The following is a 25,088-nucleotide window of genomic DNA, read 5'->3' on the forward strand; positions in this document are numbered from 1 at the left end:
CATAGCTAGTAAGTCTCTGAGGTTAAATTTGAACTCAGGTCCTCCTGACTTGAAGGCTGCACCACCTAGCTACCCCTCTACCATAGTTATTAATAGCAAAAACCATGGACACATATTAGAGTCTGCAGACTGAGGAATGGCTAAACAAATTATACCACATGAATGCAATGGAATATTACTATACCATATTTATCACTTGATTTTTTTTATTTTTGTGTTTTAAATTCTCTTCTTCCTTTCATCCCTTCCCCTCTCCATTAACAAGGCAAGAAATATAATAATAGCATTTCCATATTAACTATGCTGTTGGGGATGGGGGAATGGAGCAAGAAAAATAAATAAATTTACTTTAATCTTCACTCAGATCCCATCAGTTCTCTTTCTCTGGGAGTGTATAACCTTTTTTTAGTCATAAGTTTTTTGCCATTGTCATGGTTCATTGTATTGATCAGAGTAGCTAAGTCTTTCACAATTGATTATTTTTACAATATTGTTGTACAGTATTCTACTCCTACTCTACAATATTCTGCTAGTCAGTTCTGCATCAGTTCATATAAATCTTTCTAGGTTTTCCTGAACCCATCCCCTTCATCATTTTTTGTAGCACAATAGTATTTCCTTATAAACCTAGGTATACTCTTCTAAAAATATATATATGGTAGGTATAAACTACAAGTACATTGTTACTGTTGGTTTCTCTATAGGAATGCTTTCTTTCTTCAGAAGAGTGTCTGTTTTTCTAAGTTTCTTCTCCTCTTCCTCCATCTTAGAAGGTGGCCTGTAGATCAATTAGTGCATAGTAGAGGTAGACTAGAGAAGGAAGTTAAATAGGTTCAGGCAATAGATCTGGGGTGAGAAGGGAATAAGAACCTCTCAATATGAGGAAGAGGTGGTGGCAAGGGAATTTAGGTATTAGTTTGTCAACTACTTTGTTCAGTTAGTTGCTGTCTACTTACTTAACAATTGAGGATGGGCAGTAGGAATAAATTTTCAGTGAGCTTTTAGGGCCTGACATTACAATACCCAGTTTTCTTCTCCTAGAATATCTAAATCTAGAAATGCTGAGTTTGGCTTTGTAAAAATGAAACTACTTAGTTATTTCCTGACCTGTTTTATCAGTTGTACCTAATTACCTTATGGTACAAGCATGATTATGCACATAATTAAATAATCCCTCATTAACTTTGCATTATTTAAATGCAATCTTCACATATGTCATGAGAGCTTGGACTTCATGGTTTGTTACTTAACAGGGCATGGTCACCTGGCTCATGTTTTAAAAAAACATTAGAAGGAACATTGAGTAGCTTGAGTCTCTTTCCTAGAATAGGAATCAAACTTCTAATGGCTCTAGGAACCAGGTCAATAGGATCCTTCCCTTCTGCAACTTCTTGATGACTGTACCATTCGTTTTATGAGTAGTGTTTAAAAATGTCACTCTGTGTCATAATCATTCACAGTCAATTAATGTTCATTTAGTCCTTCTTATTTATCGTTCTCACTATCTTCTCCATCCCCATAACTGATTTCTCTTACTTTCCTATTCTGAAGCTCCCAACTTTGCTCCTAAAACAAGAAAGTTTTGTTTTTTCTTGATCCTTCATACTCAAAGAGGACCAATGACCTCATGGTATTGGGGCTTCAGTGTGGACTGTTACTGATCAGTCCAGTATGAGCTTGGAAGGCTTTAACACAGGTTGGGTACAAATAGCCTACTTAGACATTTGGGATGTAGACGTCTCTAGGTTTACCCATCTCATATTTCCTTTGTTCTACTGCGATTCTGCTTTGCTAATGGAGTACAGTGGCTTCTTTGATGCAGGTCAGCCAGGCTGGATGGTCCTGTGCTAGTGTCTCCCATGTCTCATAATTGATATTAAAGTTCTTCAGAGAGACCTTGAGAGTGTCCTTGCACCACTTTTTCTGACCTTTGTGTGAACACTTGCCTTGTGCTAGTTCTTTGTAAAATAGCCTACATATGTTTGGCATTTGGGCTATGTGGCCAGCACATCAGAGTTGTTCTGTCTGCAGCAGAGTACAAATGCTTGGCAGTTCAGTTCTAGAGAGGACCTCAGTGTCTGGTACCTTATCTTGTCAGATGATCTTCAGAATTCTCCTAAGAAAATTTAAATGGAAGCAGTCCAATTAAATAAGGAATTTTTATCAAGGTAGATTTGTATTTCTATTTCTTATACCATATTTGTACAAGAAAACCGTTATTTAGTAAGCTTCACCTAGTAAGGAAACAGATGACAAGTAATTATTATTCAGTATTACTATCTATTGGATTTTTAAATGTGCTCAGACTGAGAATTCATCTAATCACATCAATTTCTGTTCATTTGTCATAAGTTTAGGTAATTATATGAAGCAGGAAAGTATTTACTATGACAATAATTTATCCCTTCTAAGAACAAGTTTTATCCATTCTGAAGTCTAGAATTCATTCTTTTGTTCAGTATATTTTGAGTGTCTAGGAAAGCAACTAGCCAAGCCCCAGTAGACTGAGGTCTCCAGGGCTGGTAACCCTAAACAGTCCCTTTTCTTTACCTTCTTTCTGCTTTGAGTTCATTGGTCAGAGGCTGACTCTCTCCTAAATAAGGGAACTAGACTCAGAGCACTTCAGTTCCACTCCTATCTCCTGAGGACAATTCTATTTTTGCTCTAGTGGTCCCCCCAAGTTGGCAGGGGGTAGAGCGGGTGGGTATGAAGGAAGTAGAAAAGTACCCAGAGTACAAACATGAATCAGATACGGAACAGGCAGTTTTATTCTTACACACAGAAAAGAAAATGCTTAACAATAAAGTATTAGGTGAGAAGCTAATATTTAAGCCTTGTTGGAACATTTGCAAGTAGCTTCCTTGTGAGAACTGCTTATTAACTATTTTATATTATACCTACACTGCATGCAGCCTGATCTATGGCAAATGAACTTTCTGTTTGGATGGTTTCTGTCTCTCTCTTGGGCAGTCTCCCACCGCCTCTGCTGCCGCCATTAGCACTGTGGTTGCTCTGTTAGCCCGTGCTCCTCTGCTCAGGTGCCCAGGAAGGGGGAGAAATGCCAGCTGCCTTTTGAGCTTGAAGCCTTGTGCCAAAGGAAAGAAGACAGAAGTAGGAGGTGACAGCATCCCAGAAGCAGAATTGCCTAGGAGACCCTGAGCTCACAGCCTGAAACCCAGATCTCAGAGAATTGTCAAGGCTGGCATGAGGAAGAGACCTAAGATATGTGGAGATGACCCCTATATTGTATCCACAGAGCTCAGAATCAGGAGCCAAGTGATGATCCTTATGGCCACAGGAAGCAGTCTGAGGATGTCTGAAATGGGAGTCGAGGGAAGGACCCCTCCATCACTCATCCCCAGGACATATTGTACAGCTGCCTGTTATGTAGAACAGTGTATTAAGCTCCACTTATGTAGAGTGTAACCAGGAGAATGATCAAGATTGACAAAGTTGAAATATGTGAAATATGTTATAAGAAAAAGAACTGAACAGGAAAACAGATTGGTGAGAAATAATTTAAGAATCTTTGGACTGCCTAAAAGCCATGAACCAAAAAAAGAGCCTAGACATCAGATTTCAAGAAATCATAACAGAAAATTTTCCAGATATCTTAGATACCCAAGGGCAAAGGTAGAAAAATCCACTGGTTATCTCCTAAAAGAAACCCCATGATGAAAATTCCCAGGAACATTATAGCCAAAATCTAGTGCTTCTAAGTCAAGGGGATAAAACACTGTAAGCATCCAGAAAGAAAGAATTAAAATACTGAGGAAGCCCAATCAGGCCCACACAAGTTTTAGCAGTCACTATTATTACAGAGTTGAGTGTTGTAATGTGATACTCCAGAAGGCAAGTGATTTAGGCTTACAACCAAGAATAACTTGCCAGGAAAAATTGAGTATAATTGAGTATTATCCTACAGGAGAAAAAATGGATCTTTAACAAAATAAAGGACCTCCACATGTTGCTGATGAAAAGACCAGAGTTTAGTAAAAAATTTGATGCACAAACACAGGAATCAAGAGAGGCCTAAAAAAGATGAACATTCATGATAAACTATAAGGGATTAAGTAAGGTCAAACTGTTTACATTCTTATAACAGAGATGATACGTGTAACCATTAAGAATTTTTCCATCACCAAGGATCATAGAGGGAATCTAATTAGTTAGAGGGCCTGGGTATGATTCTATTGTGTTTGGATGATTTCAAAAGAAGAATGGAATCGGTGGGGAAGAAGATGCCACATTTGGAACATTACTATCTCTTTGATAGGATGTGAACATGTACCCTTATTCTAGGAGCTTAGTACTGGGAGACCATATTAGTGATGAGTAAGCCATGGCATTTGGGGATGATCGAATGAGTCATGGTTAGTTTACATCTGAGCTACACCATTAGACTTGGCCTTTAAAAGGAAATAATAAAAAGGAGAGAACTGGAGATGAGAGATATAGGTAGGAAAGGAGCTCTAGAGCCTGAATCGTGTGGTCCCAGGAGAAAGGAGAAAGTGGCTGTAAAAAGGGCAGCAATAAGAGGCAATGCCAGAGTAGTACAATTTCCTGGGACAAAGCAGCAGTTGTAAGAATGAATGTGGTATCAATAGATATAGCCTAGCTAAGTAAAAGCTCTCTGGGGAGTTCTCAATAATTTTTAAGAGTATAAAGGGGTCCTAAGACTATAAAAAGGTTAAGCAGTGCAGGTCCAGATCAAGTCTCCTGTGCAAAGAAGAATTCCTGGACAACATCAAATCACTAAACCAGCCTCCTGGAAAGTAGAGGAATCCCTGGAAAACACCAAGTACCTGAACCACAAAAGAGCTGGAACCAAAGAATGGCAAGGGATAGAGTCATGATGAGGAGGGCCACTCAGGGCTTAGTCCTCCATTACTACTCAGTTAGAAAGGCACTTCTTTGAGTGAGAGTCTCTCCAAGATGTTTCCCCCTTTTCAGGAGTAAGAAGTACTTACGGGGCAATCGTATGAGCCTGGAAGATGGTGAAGGTTTCTGGGGAGGAGAAGATCACCAAAGAGGGAAGATCCTTTATTTTGATCTTTTTATTATTATTATATGATTATTATATATATAAAATATTATATAATTATACTCTTTCTGGCTTTGGGGATAAATCCTTAGTATTCTACATCATCTGTTGGGTAACAATAAAGCCTGGCCTCTGTACAATGGATAGTCCTTCCCATTTTCCCTCCTATGCTGAAGCTGCATAAATGTCAGGACTGACTTGGGATCCTGCAGGGGATCTTGGTTGGAGGCAAAAATGAGGAAAATTCTGGCATTACTGAACTTTAGGTTGGGTCACAGCGTATTTTGGTATGTTAGTAGCTCCCCAAGATTTAATTCAATCCATGCATACCTAGAGTTTCAGTCTTATTACACGTGTAATAGACTGATTAGGGCATAATTCTGGCTCTTATTTGACTTAAGTTCTTTATTACATTTGTAATAAGGAAAAATTACCTGAAATTCATAAGCAGAACCTCATAAAGCATCATACACAGTTATGATCACTATATATCTTTATGCTGAAGATCTCAAAACATTCTACAAAATTACATTCTTGCAATGTGCTGTAAAGAATAGAGAGCTGCTTTTTTTTTTTTTTAGACAAATTCTCCCTGTTTTACCCCATCTTGAAGTTCAGTGGCCACTTATGCTCAATGCCACTAATAATTGGCATGGAAGCTTCAACCCACTCTGTTTCCATCCTGAGCCAGTTTGCCCCTATTGAAGGCAGCATGGTGGCCAGCCACCCTCAGGATCTTCCCATAATGATGATAGATTTAGTGCAGACACCCAAATGGTTTAGCTCATTGCAGCTCAGGAGTCTGGACTTGAAGTGATCCACCAGCTTCAACCTCTCCATCTGTAGGGATTATAGGTATGCACTACCATGGCTGGCAAAGAGCTTTTAAAGTGAGAGTCAGGGTACTTGATGGCAGACACTGGACCTCACATGGTCATTTGTACCTTTGTAACCTTGGACAAGTCACTTGACCTCTCTGGGTCTTAGTTTCTCTATCAGTAAAATGAGGAGGTTAAATTAGATGTCCCCTTTTTGTTGTTTAGTTTTTTCAGATTCTTTGTGACCGTATTTGGGGTTTTGTTGCAAAGATGCTAGGGTGGTTTGCCATTTCCTTCTTTAGCTCATTTTACAGATGAGGAAATTGAGGAAAACAGGGTTAAGTGATTTGCCTGGTGCCAAACTCGGATATCTGTGTATGTATCTGAGACTGGATTTGTCTTTCTGACTTCAGGCACTGTGCTCTATCCAATGCACCACCTAACTCACCCAAATGTCCCTTCTAGATCTAACTATATCAGTGCTCCTTAAGCCTTCCTTTATTTAAATGAAAAGTTTGAACAAATGCATAGTGAATTTCTGTAAATAAATTCAAATTTCCTATTCACTATCATTATAATGCTACAGAAATGTTTCTGTGAAGAATATCCTTAATATCCTGGGCTGAAAACTTTTGGCAAAGGAGGATTAAGATTGCGCCTTGGAGTGGGCGGATGCTTTGTAGAATTCTCAGAATTTTGACACACTTTGTGGTGTTTTCTTAACACTTTCCAAAATCTTCCCTCCCACATCTGACTCTTTTCTGGACCTTTCCATGACTGGAGGATAGGGAGGCGGAGATTCCTAAAATTCACACCAGCAGTACCTGAAATTTCTCTGTACTCTTTCTCTTGTCTGTGATTTGGGGAGGTGGGGGGCAAGAAGAGGGTCAGAAGATGTGTTTGCATTGGTGAGGGGAGTTCAGGGTGTGGAATCTCTTTCCACTGATACAATCTATTACTTGTTTATAACTTATACTTTCTTTAAACTTCTTTGATTATGCACTCTATCAGTAAAAAAAAGTTTGGAATGCACTCACCCTGGGCCCAGGAATATATGTACTAAATTATATACATATATAACCATACTAATTATTATATACGTTGTAAAACTTACACAAAAATGGAAATGAAATAGAGAAAGATGAAATATTTGAACCAAGAGGCAATTAGGTGGTACAGTGGATAGAGTGCTGGACCTGAGTCGGGAAGACTTGAATTCAAATCTAGCCTCAGACGCTTATTAGCTCTATGAATCCAGGCAAGTAATTTAGCCTCCATAGACCTCAATTTTCTCAACTATAAAATAGCATTAACTTTATGGGGTTGTTGAGAGGATCAGATGTTTGTAAAAGTCCTTAGCATAGTGTCTTGCATATGTTAGGTACTTCATAAATGCTTATAGTTATCCTTTCCACATCGTGATTTTCCCCATTGTGGTTTCGATATTTCATGGGCCAGCATAATATATTAAATGGGAATTTGGGAGAGTTTTACAGAAGTTGCAAAGGCCAGCTGATATACAGAAAAAGATTAGAAATTCAGAAATGCACAATATACATATGTGTATATATATGTATGTATTATTGTATATTATCAACCCAAATTTTGCAATAAGATATTGTAAATACTCCATAGAAGGACAAAAGAAAAATTCAGACTTCTCCGTTATGAAGGGAGGGTCAAAAATTTTACACAGATTTTGCAGATCATAAGGGAACCATGTCTCTAACCCCAAATGCGGAAGGGATAATGGTATTCCCAACAAGGAACCACTGGAGCTCATGGAGTGATTTGTTCAGATTTATGGGTTGGGAAAATCATATGGGCATCTATGTGGAGTATGAATTGGAAGGGACTTGAGACAGGAAAACCAAATGGGAGGCTATTACAATAATCTAAGCAAGAGATGCTAAGGTTCTGAACTATGGTGGAGATTGAGCAAGTAGACAGAAGGGGACGAAAATGAGTGATATGGATGGAGAAGCAAGAAGATTTGGGGATTGGATGTGTAGGAGGAGAAAAGGTGAGTTGTGGAAGATGAGACCAAGGTTGTGAGAACCTAAATGGAAAAACAATAAATATATAAGAAAGGTGCATTAAGATAATGTAATGATGCCCCCATTCCTACTTATCCTGAAAGACTGTTCCACTCAAAATGAAATGGAGGAAAGAACTTTTATTCACCAATCACTGTCCCCAGCAGAGAACCACTAGTTGGGGAGCTCATGCCTTAGCTAGAAATGATCTGGGGAACACAGAAAAGCAATTTTCTCCAAGTGCACCTTTAGGAAGCTACTACCATTTAGGTTCTTATTTGCTTTGAGGGTCCAACCAACCCTTAGCTCAGAAGTAGGTAGGGAGAGGTTGGGAGCTTATACTGTAAAAGTAGAAAGTAGAGTAGAGAAATTTGGGAAATAATTAGGGGATGAAGATAGGAGTAGTTATATTGAAGATAAGCCCTGATATGTGACCTGGTATTTATCTTCCCAATCTCCAATTGTTTAATCTTACACTCTATCCATAGCCTCCTTTCTCCCTACCTTTGGCCCCAACTTTGATTATCACTTGTTTGAGAGCTGCTTGAGGCACTGAAATTAAGAAAATAAGCATTTTTGACCTAGATCAAAAAACTTTAAGAGTCAAAGGCAGGACTTGAACCCAAATATTTTTGCCACTGATTTCATCACAGGGCCTCAATTATCTTTGTGTTAATCTTTAGTAAAGTTGGAGAAAACCTTAGCCTAAAATGGCCGGGGTCTGCCATTGCATCTTGGGCCATCTCCAGTCATCCTAATGAATATCTGGTCACTGGATCCAGATGGCTCAGGAGGAGAAAGTGACACTGGTGACCTTGCACAGCCCTCCCTCACTCAAATCAAAGTCAACTGCAAGTCATGTCATCATCTTGATGTCATGGTCCTCTTCGAGAACAAAGGACAAACACAACAATAAAGTTGGACCACAATACTACATTTCACCAGAAGATGATGGCTAACATTTCCGACTGTGTAATCAAGCCTGAAAGTTCTGAAAATTATTAAATATTTTATCAAACTCCAAGTTCAAAATGTTGTTTTAAAAGTTTCCTGTAATACCTCTACTTCAATAAGTCAATTAAGAGTTCTTTACTCTTTATAATCAATTTATTAAGAGCTCTTACTATGTGCCAAGAGCTGTGCTAAGTGTTGAGGATACAAAAAGAGGGGCAAAAGACACTCTCTGTCCTCAAGGAGCTTACAATCTAATGGGGAAATAAGTAAGCAAATATATATGAAGGAAGCTATATACATGATAACAGAAGGAAGGCAGTGGAATTAAGATGGGTTGGGGAAGGTTTCCTGTAGAAGGTAAGATTTTAGTTGGAACTCAAAGGACATCAGGGAGGTCAGTAGTCAGAGCAGAGAAGGGAGAACATTCTAAGCATGAGGGAGAGTCAGAGAAAATGCCCAGAATCAAGAATTTGAGTGTCCTATTCATGGAATAGCCAGGAGACCAGTGGCACTGGATTGAAGAGTATTTGCTGGAGAGTAAGTTATAAAGACTGGGAAGGTAGGAAGAAGTTAGGTTATGAATGACTTTGAATGAGAAAGCATTTTGTGTTTGTTCCTGGAGGCAGTAGGTTGAGGGATGGGGGCTCTCTGGAGGGAAATGTGACAGGATTGGACATGAGTTTTACGAAAATCACTTTCGTTAGAGGGGGAAGACGCTTGAGTCTTGCAGACCCACCAGCAGGCTATTGCAATAATCCATGTGTGAGGTGATGAGGGTCTGTACTAAAGTGGTAGCAGTGTCAGAATAAAGAAGGGGGAGGCCTATAGGAGAGAGGTTGCAAAGGTAAAATCAACAGGCCTTGGTAACAGATTGAATTTGAGGGATGAGAGATAGTGAGGAGTACAGGATGACTCCTAGGTTGTGAGCCTCGGGAAGGATGGCATTGCCCTTGCCAGTAAGAGGGAAAGTGTGGAGGGGAAGGTTTAGGGGGAATGATAATGAGTTCTGGTTTGGACATCTTGATTTTAAGATGTCTCCTGGACATCCAACTTGAGATATCTGAAAATTAATTAGAGATGTGAGATTGGAAGTCAGCAGAGTTTGGGGCAAGAAAAGTAGATTTGAGAATCATCAGCATCGATTTGGTAATTAAATCCATGGGAACCAATGAGGTCACCAAATGAAGTCCTGTAGAGGGAAAAGAGAAGAGAGCAACAGCTTGGATATGGGGGTGGGGATGGGGGGGTGAGAGATTGAGGTATCCACGTTTCTAGCCTGAGGGATTTAGTTATGAGGAACAATATTTCAGTTCTGTGAGTACAGATCAGCAAAGAATCAGCCATACTTGGTTAAAGAATTTAAAGCAAATTTAATGGTAACATCCAAAAAACCTTATTGAACATATGAGCCTTTTTGCAAATGGTAGTAAGCATATAGTGTGCTTTGGCCTCAAGGAGGTTAGTAATCATTTATCTTGGGCTGCTGCATGGCAAATTAACTAGATATCAGACCTAGGTATCAGAGCATCATTTGCCTCTAAAATACAATCAACTGGCAAATCTTGTCATTTCTGCTTTCACAACCTTTTCTTTGGGCTCACAGAGCTATTACCCTACTTCAAGTCTTTATCCCCTCTCACCTAGTTCATCGCAACAGCCTTCCAAATGATGTCCATGCCTCAAGTGTCTCCCTACTCCAGTTACTAGAGTGATATTTCTAAAAGGTCATTTTGACTATGGCACTCCTCAGTTCTGTAATGTCCAGTGACTTCCCATTACCTCAAGGATTAAATAGAAAATGCTCAGTTTGGCATTTAACAAACTGGTACCTAACTTTTCGGTCTCCTCACACTTTGCTCCCTTCCACAAAGGTACAGTACACTAGTTCAGTTACTGTTCCTCAAACGTTCTCCTCCATCTCCTACTTTGTGCTTGGTTTTTGCCCATACCTGGAAAACTCTTCCTTGTCACGGCAGCCTCTTGCTATCTCTGAGTTCTTTCAAGACTCAAATTAAGTGCCAACTTCTCCAAGAGGTTTTCTTGCCCTCCTCACCCAGAGTTGTGCTGGGGCCCATTTGAACCTGCCAAGTTGATTGTTACATTTTCAGTCTGAGCATTTGCACCTCATAAATCGACAGACTCCACAAATCAGGCTTGCATTATTCTTTTGTTGCTTGCCTAGACTTTATAAAGTTATGGATAAAATATTAAAAATAGAGATTAAGCTTAAAAGTGTGTCATGCATACTTTTTTGGCTAGCTAGTGTTAAATATTTACTGATTTAACCAATATTTAACACTGTTCTTTACTCCCCACTCCAGCTTCGTGAATCTTCTTCACCTTCCTTTTATTCCATATTATCATCTGCAGCTCTTTATTTACATGTTATCTCTCACTGAGGTATTGGCTGAATGCTTTTTTCCCCTTTCTTTGTGTCTCTGACTTAATAGAGTGTCTGGTACATGGTAAGCATTTAATTAATTCTTATTGATTGATTGACCTATTAAGAGAGGATCGTCTAATCAAATTAATAATGTAAAAAAATTCCAAATTAATGTTTAATATACGAGAGGACAGTCATTTAGAAGCACCTGTTTATGTCCTTACAATTGAGGTGATCTAACTTAATTTTCATACACTTAGCAACCCTAATAATCTTCTTTGTGTTGGAGTTGTACATTTGTCAGGATGGTTTTAATCTCTATCTCAATTCAGTCTTTGCAAAGGAGTTCCCCCACTAAGTCAAGATTTTACTACATATTTGGAATTTCATTTTCTAACGCCTTCAGTTCTTTTTTCCTTTATTATTTTGTGAGTTATAAGCTTCTCTATGTGTTACCTTCTAACTAGAATGGCCGATAACTTATAGATGATAGAACTGATCTTTTATAATGTTCATTACATTTTTACATTGTAAGTAACACTGAGACATGAAGAACATGGAGGGGAAGATTTACATAATAAAGCAGAGCTCCAACACTCTCTCCAAAAGCCATTATAGGAGAGTTGTGTGAGCCCATGAGTGCCGCCACTTCTAATGGCAGATTGCTAGTCAGGGTGTGGTTGGGGATAATGTACATTTGATTCCAACATAGCTCTTGGGGTTGCTTTTGTTGCTATTTCTTTTTGCATGGTACAAACCTCTCAGTGGGTATTCATTTGAATTAAAAATCAGAAAAATGCAATTGGGACAAAAGAAAAGATAAAATAACATGAACTAACCATCAACCAGTGAGCTCATGGGATTTCCTGTAATTGATAGAAGTCTGGTTTCAAAGGTCTGTAATCATTTCTGCAGATTCTGTCTCCTATGTTTTGCTGTGATAAAATCCCTTTTGGAAACAATGACATTGTAATGAAATGCTCAGGAAAATAAAATTTTTTTCACTCCTTTCTATTCCTAAGATTCCAAGTTTCTATTCCATTCAGCCTGAGATTTTTTAAAAAATTCATGTATCTCTTTATTTCCCTGTTAGGATGTACTTTGGAGTAAAAGAAGGCTTTTATAGAAAAATAAAGCAATAGAATTAAATAATAAGAGAACTTTCTACTTCACAGAAAATTGTTCTTTTAATAGATAATACTCAAATATAGATTTTATAATCCTTGCTAATAAAATTTAACATATATTAACATTTATTTGATAAAGAGGGGTGATCTAGTAGATTTCATTGTATTAGAAATAAATAGCAAACTAAATTTAAAACAAAAGTTAATAAGTGGGGACAATGTGGTATAGTAGACCTGGGAGTTAGAAGAACTGGATTCTAGACCTGACCATGCCACTGACCAATTCTAGAGCCTAGAACTTAATTTTCTTTTGGGCAAGATACTTCACCTCACTGAGATTCCGATTCATCTCATCTATAAAACAAAGATATTGGATTAATCGATCACTAAAGTTCCTTCAAAGATTTAAACAGTTTTCAAAAGAAGAAATGCAAACTATTAACAATCAGGTAAAAATGCTCCAAATAATTACCAATAACAGAAATACATATTTAAGTAAGTTTGAACAAATGCATATTTAAACAAGTCACCTCCCACCCGTCAAGCTGGTGATAAAAGGCAGAAATAGTGTTGAAGGGGGTATGAGAAGACCACCATTTGTGGAGCTTTATGACCTCGTCCAGCTGTTCTGGAAAACAATTTGGAATTATACAAGAAAAATTTCTAAACTGTTCGTACCTTTTAATGCAATAATCCCACTGTTAAATATATACTCCAACCACGGCAGAGAAAAAGGTCCTATATGTGCCAAAATGTGCATAGCAGTATTTTTTGTTGTAGTAAAAAACTCAAAACAAAATGGATGCTCATAGTTTGAAAAATGGTTGAAGAAATGGTGAGTGGAATAGAATGCCATTACATTGCAAAAAATGAAGAATATGAGGAATTTAGAGAAACATAGGAAGACTCATATAAACCATCACAGAGCTAAGTAAGCAAAAATATACAAGGATTATATTAAAGAAAATGAAACAATACTAAAAGGTATCTGAATGCAGATTAAATATAATGAACAGTGTTGGTTGCAGACGATAGGTGATTAAATACAATTTGGTCCTCTCGGAGAGGTAGGAAGCTGCAAGTGTAGAATGTGGCATAGACTAACAGACTCATTTATTGTTTAGGTTGGTTTTGCTTAACTGTTTTTCTTTGTTATAAAAAGATCACTAGTGATGTGAGGAACATCAATAAAGCTTTAAAAAAATTTTTGATGTCTGTAATTCTATAAATGGAATAACAGGCACAAATACTGCCAAAGGGTTTTCATATGAGAAGAGGGAGGTGACAATAGGAATATCTGAAAGCTATATATTTTGCAAATATATATATGTATGTATAGATACATATATGCATATATAAACATATGTATATCTACATATATATATATGTATGTATTTGTTCCCTTTAAGACTCTGAATTTAAACATATGGCATTGGGTGGGTTTCTTCTAGTCAACCAGTAACAAGGAGTAGTGAGATGAGTTTTGAAACCTTAAACCAGACATTTCATTTGAGTACCTAAATTAATATGAAATTGTGAAAATGCTGGTCCTTAGTTTTTTGCTCCTCTGGCTTACTAGGGTTGGAGCAGCCTCCTGGACACTAATGAAAAGTAACTGTAGTTATCTTGGTCTTTGAATTCATCACAGCTTTGTCTTGGGTCCTAATTGTTACAAAATCCTTTTTTTACTCCTAGGAACTCTTTGGTTCATTTTTAGCTGCCTTGACTGATGCACAAACAGTTTGGCAGAGTGCGAATGTGATATATTGGGAGCAGCTGGCTTGCTGACGCAAGGACACTTTGAATCGATGACATTTGGCTGTAGGTGCAGCTGAGAGAACACACCAGCAGCCATACATGATGACATTCGTTACAGTTAGGGGAATTTCAGTGTATGTGACCCTTAGAAGGAAATAGAAGTCGTACCTACTGATCTTCAGCATTGGAGGCTGAAACATGACTTTTTTCAACAATAATGCCAGAATAGCAAATGCCGCCACCAAGTATGAGAAATAAGTACAAGTATTACACATGCCTTGCCTTTTGCTTTTGAAGATGTCACTACCATCACTAATGGCTATGCATACACATAGTTGAAAGAACTATTATGTTATGAATAATCCTTTGCATTCTACCAGCAGGCAAAGGGTCTCCTTTGGTTTCTAATGAGTGCCATGATCATTTTTACTTGAAATTTCCCTACCTTCCCATTTTCTTTCCTTTCATTTTCCCGCTATTATTGAAATTGTTGTTTACCATTATTATTTTAGCCCCCACTTCTTTGTTGTATTTCTGCTACACAGGCCTGATTTCTTACCCCACACTTCCCTTTTACTGCCCTTCACAGATATTGTAGGTTACAAATTGAAAGTTTTTGTCAGTCCTGCTTCAAGTAAGTCTGTTTGTGCTGTCTTTTGAAAAACATGTGTTCATGTCATGTCTCATGTGTTACATTTTGGTAATTCTTATGATAGTTCAGATTTTTTTCATTATTATTATTATTATTATATCTGTTAAGATGATTTATAATCGGTGATCTTCAGCTTAACATTGTAATTGTTTATCGTACTAATTTAAGATATCAGACTTGATGGATGTTATGTATGTTCTGACTGTTTCCCATCCATTGGTCATTACCCATCTCCCTCCCTCCCTATTTCCTGAGATACAACAATATTGAAATTAGGCCAGTTAATAATCTTACAATGGCCTCTAAGTGTTCAAGTGAAAGGAAGAGTCAATCCATGCAGTAAACATCACTGTTGTCTTATTTTAAGAAATTGCCACAGACACCCCAGCCTTTAGCAACCACCCCCCTGCTCAGTCAGCAGCCCTCACCACTGAGGCAAGACCTTCCTCCAGCAAAAAGATTACAGTTCACTGAAGACTCAGATGACGGTCAGCATTTTTCAGCAATAAAGAATTTTTAATTAAGGTATATACATTATTATTTTAGACATAATGCTATTGAACAGTTAATAGACTCCAGTGTAGTATAAGCATAAATTTTATATGCACTGAGGAGCAAAAAAAAAGTCATGTGACTTGCTATAATGTGATATTTACTTTATTCTAATGGTCTGAAACCAAACCTGAGACATCTCCAAGGTATTCCTGTGTATTGTTCTTACACAAAGATTTATCTGCTCTAATAGTTGATCAAGCAGTTAGTTTCATGTGGATCCCACTCAATAACTTTAAGAAGAACTTGGGGTAATTCATCAGGAAATCAATAGGTAACTACAATATTTTCAGTTCTTCCCCAACCCCATTTCTACCTAGATCTCATCCCTTTTATCTCTGCTACTCTGTAAGACTATAGCATTTTTTCTATTGGTTATACATTCTCTTATTCCTTTTGTTGCACATGCTTTTGTGACAATTTTTCCTAGAGCAATGCCCAGAGGGGCTGCTGTGGCTAAAGTTATAGTTTGGCACTTCCACTACAGAGGCATTGTCCCAGAAACTGCGTTAGAGCAGAGAAATGCTTGCTCTGGGAATAGCTTTTCTGTTGGGTGCCAACATTCTTTATTTAACTTGATTAGTTAAGTATAATAAAACCAACTTTAATATAGATCAAGAAGGAATAAAGATACTGCCATGGCTGGAAAAAATGCATTTATTTTTAAATTTTTTTTTGCAGTTTCTAGTGCCAACTGCTTTTCCCTCTTTCATTGAGAATAATATATCCTCTGTAATGCCGCTGGCACTTCCTTATCTAACGAAATTAGTTGACACTTAGGTCTGTGATATATGAACCAGGAAGGTCCTCTTGCCTTTCTGATTTAATTTTGTAGTAGATGCCTTTCCCTTTCCCTCTTGCTGGGAGAGTTAATAAAAATGACCAACTCTTTTAGCTTTTCTTAAAATCAAAGCTCCAATATGCTTGCCTCTTGGTTCCCTAAGTAGTAATTGGTGCGGCCTTAGTTGACTTTTCATAAAGGCTTACTACTCCAACTAAGGTGTTTTCCTAGATTTTTAACATATGGCTTCTAAAAAATAGCTTTCTATACCTTCCTCAGTAACCAAAGACAGATTTACACACACACGCACACACGCACACACGCACACATGCATACACACTGTGTATATGTAAGGATGGGAGTTCAGTTGAGTCAGTCAATACCTCCTACCCCACTTATGGGAACTAACAAGATACTCTAGCTCTAATCCTTTGGCAGATGAGGTCTCTACTGAATGAATTAATAAAAAATTAAGTTTAATGGAAGCTCTATCACATTCTGTGGGTTTTCTACAAAATAGACAGCCATCTCTGAACCAAGCAGTTGCAGTTAAACCTTAGAGAGGGAATCACTTGGGGATAGGAGGAAGAGAATTTTTTTTTCCTTCTCCTTGCTTTGGTCAGCACATGACCTTATAAACTTCTGAGGGTCAGAGTATTTGGACTTCATAGTGTCCCTGGAATAGCAGTGACTCATGGCATTGTCTATATCAGGAGCTGAGGACAGACTAGACATGCTGAGGAAAGGCAGTTCCAGGATTCTACAAGGAACTCAATAGATATACCATGTCTAAGAGGAACATCTTTTTTGCTGTTGTTTTTTTTTTTTTTTATTAATTAACAGATCAATATTCTCTATCCCTGTCACTACTTACCTTACTCCCCCACCAAAAAAAAGAAAAAAAGCCCCTCACAATCTACAAGAAAATCAACTTCTCTCATTGGCAACACCCCAAAATATAAGCCTTATTCTGCATTTTGAGTTCACTCCTCTCTCAGGAGGTAGGCAGCATGTTTCATCTTTGGTCTTCTGGAATCATGATTTATGTTACATAGATCAGAGTTCTAAAGTCTTTCAAAGTTATTTTTCTTCATAATATTGTTAGTATATGTTCTCATTGTGCTTACTTCACTCTGCATCGCTCTATTCAAGGCTTTGCAGGATTCTCTGTATATTTTGTAAAACTATATTTTGTTATTCTTGTGGTACAGTAATATTCCATTATGTTCATATACCATAATTTATTTAATCATTCACAAATAGGTCAGTACCCCTTAATTTTCAGTTTGGAGCTACTATAAATATTGTACATATGGGTCTTTTTCTTCTTTCTTTGATCTCTCTGTGTTATAGCCTTGATAGTGCTTATCACTGTGTCAAAAAGTATATGCGGTTTAATTATTTTTAGAGTATAGTTCCAAATTGCCTTCTGGAATGGATAGACCGATTCACAGCTCCATCAAAATAGTATACTATTATGCCTATTTTCTGAAAGCCCTTCCACTGTTCATCATTTTCCTTTTTTTGTCTTCTTTGCCAAATCTAAATGTGTGAGGTAAACTCTGAGTTCCTTTAATTTACCTTTCTCTAATTATTAGTGATTTGAAGCTTTTTTTCATATGATTATTGATAACTTTGATTTCTTTCCTTGAGAATAGCTCATTCAAATCCTTTGACCATTTATCTATCGAGGAATAGCTCTTACTCTTACAAACTTGAATCAATTCCTTAGACATCTTGGATATGTGGCCATTGTCAGAGAATCTTGCTACAAAGTTTTTTTTCCCTATGTACCTGTTGGCCTTCTGATTTTAACTGCATTGGTTTTATTAGTTTAAAAGCTTTGGAATTTTATATGAGCAAAATTATTCTCTCCCCAACGCCCCCCCCCCAAAAAAACACAGCTATACCATGCCTAAGGTGAACATCTTAAAAACTCCAACAAAAAGTCTTCCAGAAGCTATGAGTTACCCCCGTTAGGGCATACATGTGCTCTAAGCGTGACCCTAATTTCCTCTTCTGGGGAGGTCCTGGAGGGGTGGGAAGGGAAAGTTTTTTGTAGCAACCACTCTTACCACCTTAGTAAATACACATTTCTAAAAGGTAATTAAATTTGACTGACTCATTAATGTCAACTGTTATTCTTCCATCAGAGTAACATACCAGTGGGACTTTTTAGCTTGTAGCATTAGAAAGACACTCCATTAAAATTTATTTTTTAAAAAAAAAGGAAAAGAAAGACATTCCCTCAAACCACCAAATCTCAGAGTCCCTAGAAAAATCTGTTGGGGAAAAATAGTGGCCATCTTCTGGGGACACAGCTTACCAGGGGGCGGGGTGGGAGGGGGAACGGAAAGTTGACATAGTAGTTCCAGATACTGGGTTATATGTAAAAGAAATCAAGGATTTTTTTTCCTACTGATGCCTAGATTTTCTTCCCTTTGAAAACGATAACATTTGTCCATTCAGCACGAGTGAGTGAGTGTGTGTGTGTGTCTGTCTGTCTGTGTGTATTTGTATCCACAGATATGTATAGTCCTGAAAAACTAGGCTGCATCCTGTTTCCTCTTCACAATCTTACATTATCCTCCTCCCTGTGTGCATTTCATAAGTTGATTCCCACCACTAGGAAGCTCTTCCTCCTCACCTCTGACTCTTGGAAACTCTCCATCCAAGACTCAGTTTAAGAGCTCCCTCCTTCTAGAGGCCTTTCCTGATGCCCTCAGTTATTAGTCCATCCCCCCCCCCCAAATCACTTTGCATCTATTGTAGATACTGTATTTACTTTACTATGAGCATACTATGTTCCCTCACTAGAATGTAAGTCCATTAAGGTGCTCTCTCGCTTCTGTATTTTTTATCCCCAGTGCTGAACATAGTGCCCAGCACATAAGTGCTTACTAAATGTTTGATGACTGATATTTCACATACACGTGTATATTATAAACATACATGCACATATCACATAGGTAATGCATACATCTTATAAGATCATAGCATAATAGCACTACCTCCACCCTAGTTGCTGTATTTTGTTATATTCCCAATCCCACTGGCATTCCTGGTCCTTTCTTTTTCCTCCTTGCTCTCCCTGTCTTGGTTTATTTTCTGAATTTAACAGTAGGGAAGCCATTTGACTGCTCACAGCAGGTAATAAGTACTATGGTAGTCACTGGGTTGGTTTATATGGATGTTTAAAAAAAAAAACCAAGAGGGTAATTAGGCTCTTGTGAAACTGCCAGCTGTACTGGCGTTTGGGTTTTGGTGATGTTGTTTGGTACTTATTAAAAATAGTTCCTTCTAAAATGGAACCAGTAGAATCCTTTTGAGTTTTACTCAGTGATTCCATTGCTGATCATATAGCCCAAGGAGATCAAAAAGAAAGAACTCATGTATGCCAGAATGTTTGCAGCAGCACTTTTTGTGGCAACAAAAATCCGGAACCGAAGTGACTGCCCATCAATCAGGGAATGGCTGGACAAATTGTCTTATGAAGATAATGGAATACTAATGAGTCATAAGAAATGATGGATGTGAGGAATTCAGAAGTCTGGGAAGACGAATGTACAGTGACTAGTAGAATATAAATGAAAAAGCAACTAAATTCAGATTCATTTCAATGACTAATTGTGGTCCTATCACCTCAAGAATCAAATACAAAATGCTCTGTCATTCAAAGCCTTTATAACCAACCCCCCACCATGCTATTCTTCTCACATTTTGTACTTCCCTCCCCCCATACTCTGGCCTCCCTTTCCTTAAACAAGTAAGCTCTAGCTTCTGACTCCAGGCATGTTCACTGGCCGTCCTCTGTGTCTGTACACATACTAGCCTCCTTGGCTCCTTTCCAGTCCTTGATTCCTGTGTATTCTCTCTGTTAATTATTTCCAATTTATCCTGTATAAACTTGTTTGTACGTATTCATGTCGTCGCCACTATTAGACTGTGAGCTCCTTGAAATCAAGGATCTCTCTTACCTTTCTTTATATCCTCATTGCTTCACACAGTACCTGGCACCAAGTAGATGCTTAGTAAATGTTTATTGATTGGCTATTTGTCCAAGAGAACAGATAATAAAACCTACTTCCCAGTCTTATTAGACAGGTAGGAAATGACAAGAGCAGAACATTACAACTGCTATCAGACACCATCGCTTTGAGCTGCTCAGTTTTCCTTCCTTTGTTACAAGGTAACATGGTTCAGTATGATGTAAAAAAACCTGCAAAAGGAATCAATAATACTTTCCAAAAAAAAAAACCAAGCAATTTTTAGCAGCATCTTCTTTCTTCAGTAGGTATAATTATATGGCAGGTGCTTAATAAATGTTAAGTATGGAAAAAATGTTCTTTTTCTTTAATGCTCAGTTCCATCTTATAATATCTCATCCAGATTTAATGTAGTATTCTTTAGTATTTTTACTTACTCGTTTTTCAAGTGAAAGACTTTTTTCACGCTTTGAATTAGGGGAAATTTGGGGTACATGGGTGGCCTTACTATTTTGTGGGTGTGGGTGCACGCTTCACTGATGCATACCTTGAGCCCTCCACACTTTGTTGTTTTGTACAATTCTTGTCCATGCCTTTCCATGAATCCTCCATAGAAGATCCACCATCAGACTGAAGGCATTCCTCTCAATCTTTAAATATTTATCTCAGGCATCCTAGTGGGCTGCTTGGCCTATCTCTTGTTTCTTATTTTGCTACCTGAGTTTGTAGTTAATAATGAATGTCTTTGGAATACTGCGCAAAATATCTGATAGGCCAAGATGTTTGTCAAGTGTCCCCAAAATCTAAATCAGACAGAACACAGAAAAAGGAATACTTGCGATGAACTGCAGTTACTATGGTACTATAATAAGTTACATTCAATATACAACTTTAATTAACTAGGGATTTGATAGTTCCAAAATCTTGAGCTCTCTGTACCAAGCAGCAAATAAGAGTAGAGCTATGCTCTTCTAGAGTTTAGAATCATTATCTTAAAAGTGGATTGATTCCAAACTTAAATGAGAAGAGAGGCCTTGAGTTTATGAGATGAATGAACTAGTACTGCCAAGAGGAATGCATTAGAAGTATGTGGGAGGATTGGGAGGAGAGAAGAGGTTGCCTATTGGAAACAAGAGCTTAGGGAAAGAAAGTTATTGGGTTGGAAAGGGCCTTGAGTACTCAACATGGTTATTTCTGGAATATTGCTTCCAACTTTACTCTGGCAGTTTACACACAGTGAATTCTAAATGTCCTAGATTACAGAGATTGCTGGGCCTTTGTTCTCATTTAATTGAGATGGTTTGTGTTAACCTAATTCAGTTTTTAAAAAAAATGAAATTCATGATCATTCACTCTTTGTTGAAAAATAATGTTGACAAATTCAATCATCAAAGACTTTTAACCCTCTGTGGACAAAGTTTTGAAAGACAATCCATTTCCTAATCCTAACTAGAAACATAGTACTACTTATAAGTCTATAGTAGTCTTGCTTTGTTTTTATATAGGCAGTTTTATGTTATTTGTTACAAATTACTTATTATATTTTAAGCTAAGTTGTCAGATAGCATTTTTAATTATAGATTTGGGCTGTTGACATCACAAATAGTGGTGGTGGTAATGGTGCCCTTGACATTAGGGACTGGCATTTTTCATTTTTTTTGTAACAGGATGTTGGAAACCAGTTACCCAATAGCAGGCAGGAAAACCTCTGGTGTTCCTCTGCTTGAACCCCTGGGAAACCTAACCCCTCCCATTCCCAAGGGAAGGAAAGAGAGTGGAGGAGAAGCCTTGAGAGAGGAGAAGTTAGAGGTGGAAGGAGCTTGGGTTGCAAGCACACTGGGGTCTTGGAGAAGTAGTAGGGCACTACCATTGCTGCTGCTTCTGCCAGCACAGACAGAAGCAGACTTCAGCCAGCCAGCACCGTCACCATTGCTTCTGTCCCAGGGAGTGAATTGTAATGGGGATAAATTGAGGACTGGGTATTCAGGTGATGCAGAAGGGACCTCTGCAGAGTATTTGGAGCTGTTCTTGCTGCTGAGAAAAGGATAGTGATGACTTATTGTATGTTCTGGTCTTTTGCTTCACTCTCATTCTCATACTTTCTTAGAACACTGAGCCTGTATTCCCAGTCCATGGGTCTCAAGAATTTGTTTTGCTGTTTTACTTTTGTTTAAAAGAAATTGGATAGACTCATCTGTAGAATGAGTTGGAAAAGGAAATGACAAATCACTCCAGTACTTTTGCAAGAAAACCCCAAACGGAGTCATGAAGAGTCAGACATGACTGACCAACAGCTATCAACACAATAGTACCTACGCAATCACAACTGCTAGACTTGCCTACTTAATGAAATGACTTATCCTTATAGGCACTTAATAAATGTTAAACTGAATGGGGTGATAAGAGCTAGTACAATTTATTGTGGATCAAATTGTGTATTTAAACCTGTCTGTGATAATAACACAAAAAGGAAAAGCGAAAATTCCTAAGGATCTATTTTGAGTTTTTCTATTGGCAACATGTGACTTTGGAGAAAATATTTGGGAGGATAATATAAAGTTTGAAAAAAGGTAAGAGATGTTTCTGTCAAAGTTCACTTAGAAATACTTTTGTGGCACCAGTGTCATAGCATGATGAAAACAGTCACAGAATCATAGAATATTGAAACTAGAATCTCTAGGAGCCTTGGAGGTCATCTGGTCCAGTCTTTAGAGTCTTTGGTAAAAGTTAGTTCAGAGTATTACCATGAGATCAAAGATCAAGAACTGGAAAGAGCCCCAGGGGTTATTTAGTCTGACCCCTTCATTTTACAGATGAAAGGACCAAAGTTCAGAAGGAGATGGAATTTGCCAAGGTCACACATGACACACTATCAGAGGCAGTATTTGAATTCAGATACTGTCATTCCCTTGACTCAGGTATGTCCTTTAAAGTTAGCCTCAATAACTTTCTTCCTGCACTAAATCCAAGGAAGAGACTAGTTTAATAGATTTTATCTAGAACTTAGAAGATTATCTAACATTTTGGATGCATCTGGAAATAGCTAAAACTTTCATCATACTGCTAAAAAAACTAGCACATTTTTGTTTGAGTCATAATTTACCCATTATGACTCCTTAAAGTTAATTGTTAGCATGAAAGCATTGCTTTCTTTTCATTTGGGCATCCTCTCATAGCAATGTGGCTGTTTCTGTTATGATGCTTTTGATTACTTTGTCCTATATTATAGGATATTTATGAGCCAAGATAAAACATTTTTATTCATAATGATATGAAAACTCCTAATCTGTTCAATCATGTTCACTGAAAGGTAAAATGCCAGGTTCATAGAGGACTTGTATCATGTAGAGAGGAGATATTTATAAATATAGGAATTTTTTTAAAAAATTAACTTTCCAAATAATAGAATATTGTAGTGACAATAGAATCAATCTGTGATGGCTTTGTAAACAATATTTTTTAGCCCTACAAGTCAGAAGTAAACATCACTTTTACCATGGAGGAATCTGCTGATTAGATCAGAAATATATTTTTGTCAGTAGCAAGGATATGTGGATACTAGAAGAACATTTTCTTGATCAATTTAAGATGAATCAAGACTCTCAAAAGTAACTATTTGTCATATGTGCCCCATGAATAGAGAAGTGCTCTAATATTAGCTTCCAAAAATTAGATCACTTCTATTTTGTGTTCGTGATGGCATAACATTCATTGAATCAAAACCTAATAGTCTTTGGTACCTAAAAATATAAGTGTTATGAAAGAGTTGATTGCACAGATGAAAATGTATGGAAGTGTAGCAATAAAAACTACCGTTGAGACCAAGGAACTGGAGTATTATGTCCTATCTCTCTCTACTTAGAGGCTCCTCTCTACTCAACACCCATGCATAATCAGTGCCTGACCACCTAAAAGAAGGATCATGTTCTTTTTCTAACTCAACTTGTCTCCTTACATTCCTAACCTAGACTCCTAAGGAAAATTACTTAAAACTTAGATTTTAGCTGAGGTCTAAGATATCCTGAAAGAGGAGAAGTTAAAAGTCACTTAATGTACAGTACAATTAAGATACGGAACAGCTATTTATTTCCGCACAAAAGATTCTCAGAAACACACATTAAAAGAGACTTAAACCAAGCAGCAACAAAAACATAAGTATTGTTCTAGTCTCCCAGGAGGTTGAGACTTTAACTTGAGAACCTGGAGCAGTTCGAAGAACTGATGAATAGGCATTTTATATTTCACCTCGCCTCTGCGCGCCCCAAGCAATTCCCAAAGGACTGTGTCTTCAAGCTCAGCCAGGGGTTGAGGTTCTTTCCCTGTTAGTAGTTATCCCCTCCAATGCACAAATTCTCCCTGTTATTGAGAAAGACAAAAAAAAAAGGAAAATGACAAATGTTGAAGGGGCTTTTTATAAATGGGGAGAAGGGAGAACATATTCATACAATGTTGGTGGAGCTGTGACTTAGTCTCATCATTCTGAAATGAAGAAAGTGCCTAAAAAGTCACTAGGTATGCATACCTAGTAATATTATTACTAGAGATACTATTTATTAAAAAGCAAATGCTATACCCAAAAGAGATAAAATAAAGAGGGAAAGGGCCCAAGTTAAGTCAACAAGCATTTATTAAGTATTTATAATATGCCAGGCACTGTGCTAAGTGCTGCAAACATAAATACAAGCAAAAAGAAAGATCTTGCCTTAAAGGAACTTACATTCTAAAGGGGGAAGATAATACATAAAAGGAAAAGAATAGCAGGGATTGGGGAAAAACTACCTGTACTTTGACAGAAAGTAGGTAGAGAAAGAAGGGTAGGAAGGATGTTGGGGAAGACTAGTTGTTCAGTCATGTCTCCATTTCATAATGACCCCATTTAGGGTTTTCTTGGTGAAGATACTGGAGTGGTTTGCCATTTCCTTCTCCAGATGAGGCAACTGAGGCAAGCGGGGTTAAGTGATTTGCCTAGGGTCAAACAGCTATTAAGTGTCTGAGAC

The 25,088-nt window shown here is 37.7% G+C and overlaps 2 protein-coding genes across 6 annotated transcripts in view; one reads left to right on the top strand and one right to left on the bottom strand.

Annotated features, from left to right (window-relative positions):
• The window catches only part of PPM1E (protein phosphatase, Mg2+/Mn2+ dependent 1E), a 187,370-nt gene that overhangs the window by 118,093 nt on the left and 44,189 nt on the right, over window positions 1-25,088 (top strand). The window lies entirely within an intron of this gene.
• Window positions 24,155-25,088, bottom strand: part of TRIM37 (tripartite motif containing 37) — a 187,149-nt gene continuing 186,215 nt past the window's right edge. For 2 of the 5 annotated variants that reach the window (XM_072646850.1, XM_072646857.1), the window contains one exon: window positions 24,332-24,447. In XM_072646850.1, the coding sequence (XP_072502951.1) occupies window positions 24,421-24,447 (27 nt within the window). In that variant the 3' untranslated portion in view covers window positions 24,332-24,420. Of the gene's footprint in view, window positions 24,448-25,088 lie in introns of all 5 variants that reach the window. The other 3 variants (XM_072646852.1, XM_072646856.1, XM_072646851.1) reach the window with 2 other exon arrangements.

This window comes from Notamacropus eugenii, chromosome 2 (assembly GCF_028372415.1).
Source record: "Notamacropus eugenii isolate mMacEug1 chromosome 2, mMacEug1.pri_v2, whole genome shotgun sequence".
Classification (NCBI taxonomy): domain Eukaryota; kingdom Metazoa; phylum Chordata; class Mammalia; order Diprotodontia; family Macropodidae; genus Notamacropus; species Notamacropus eugenii.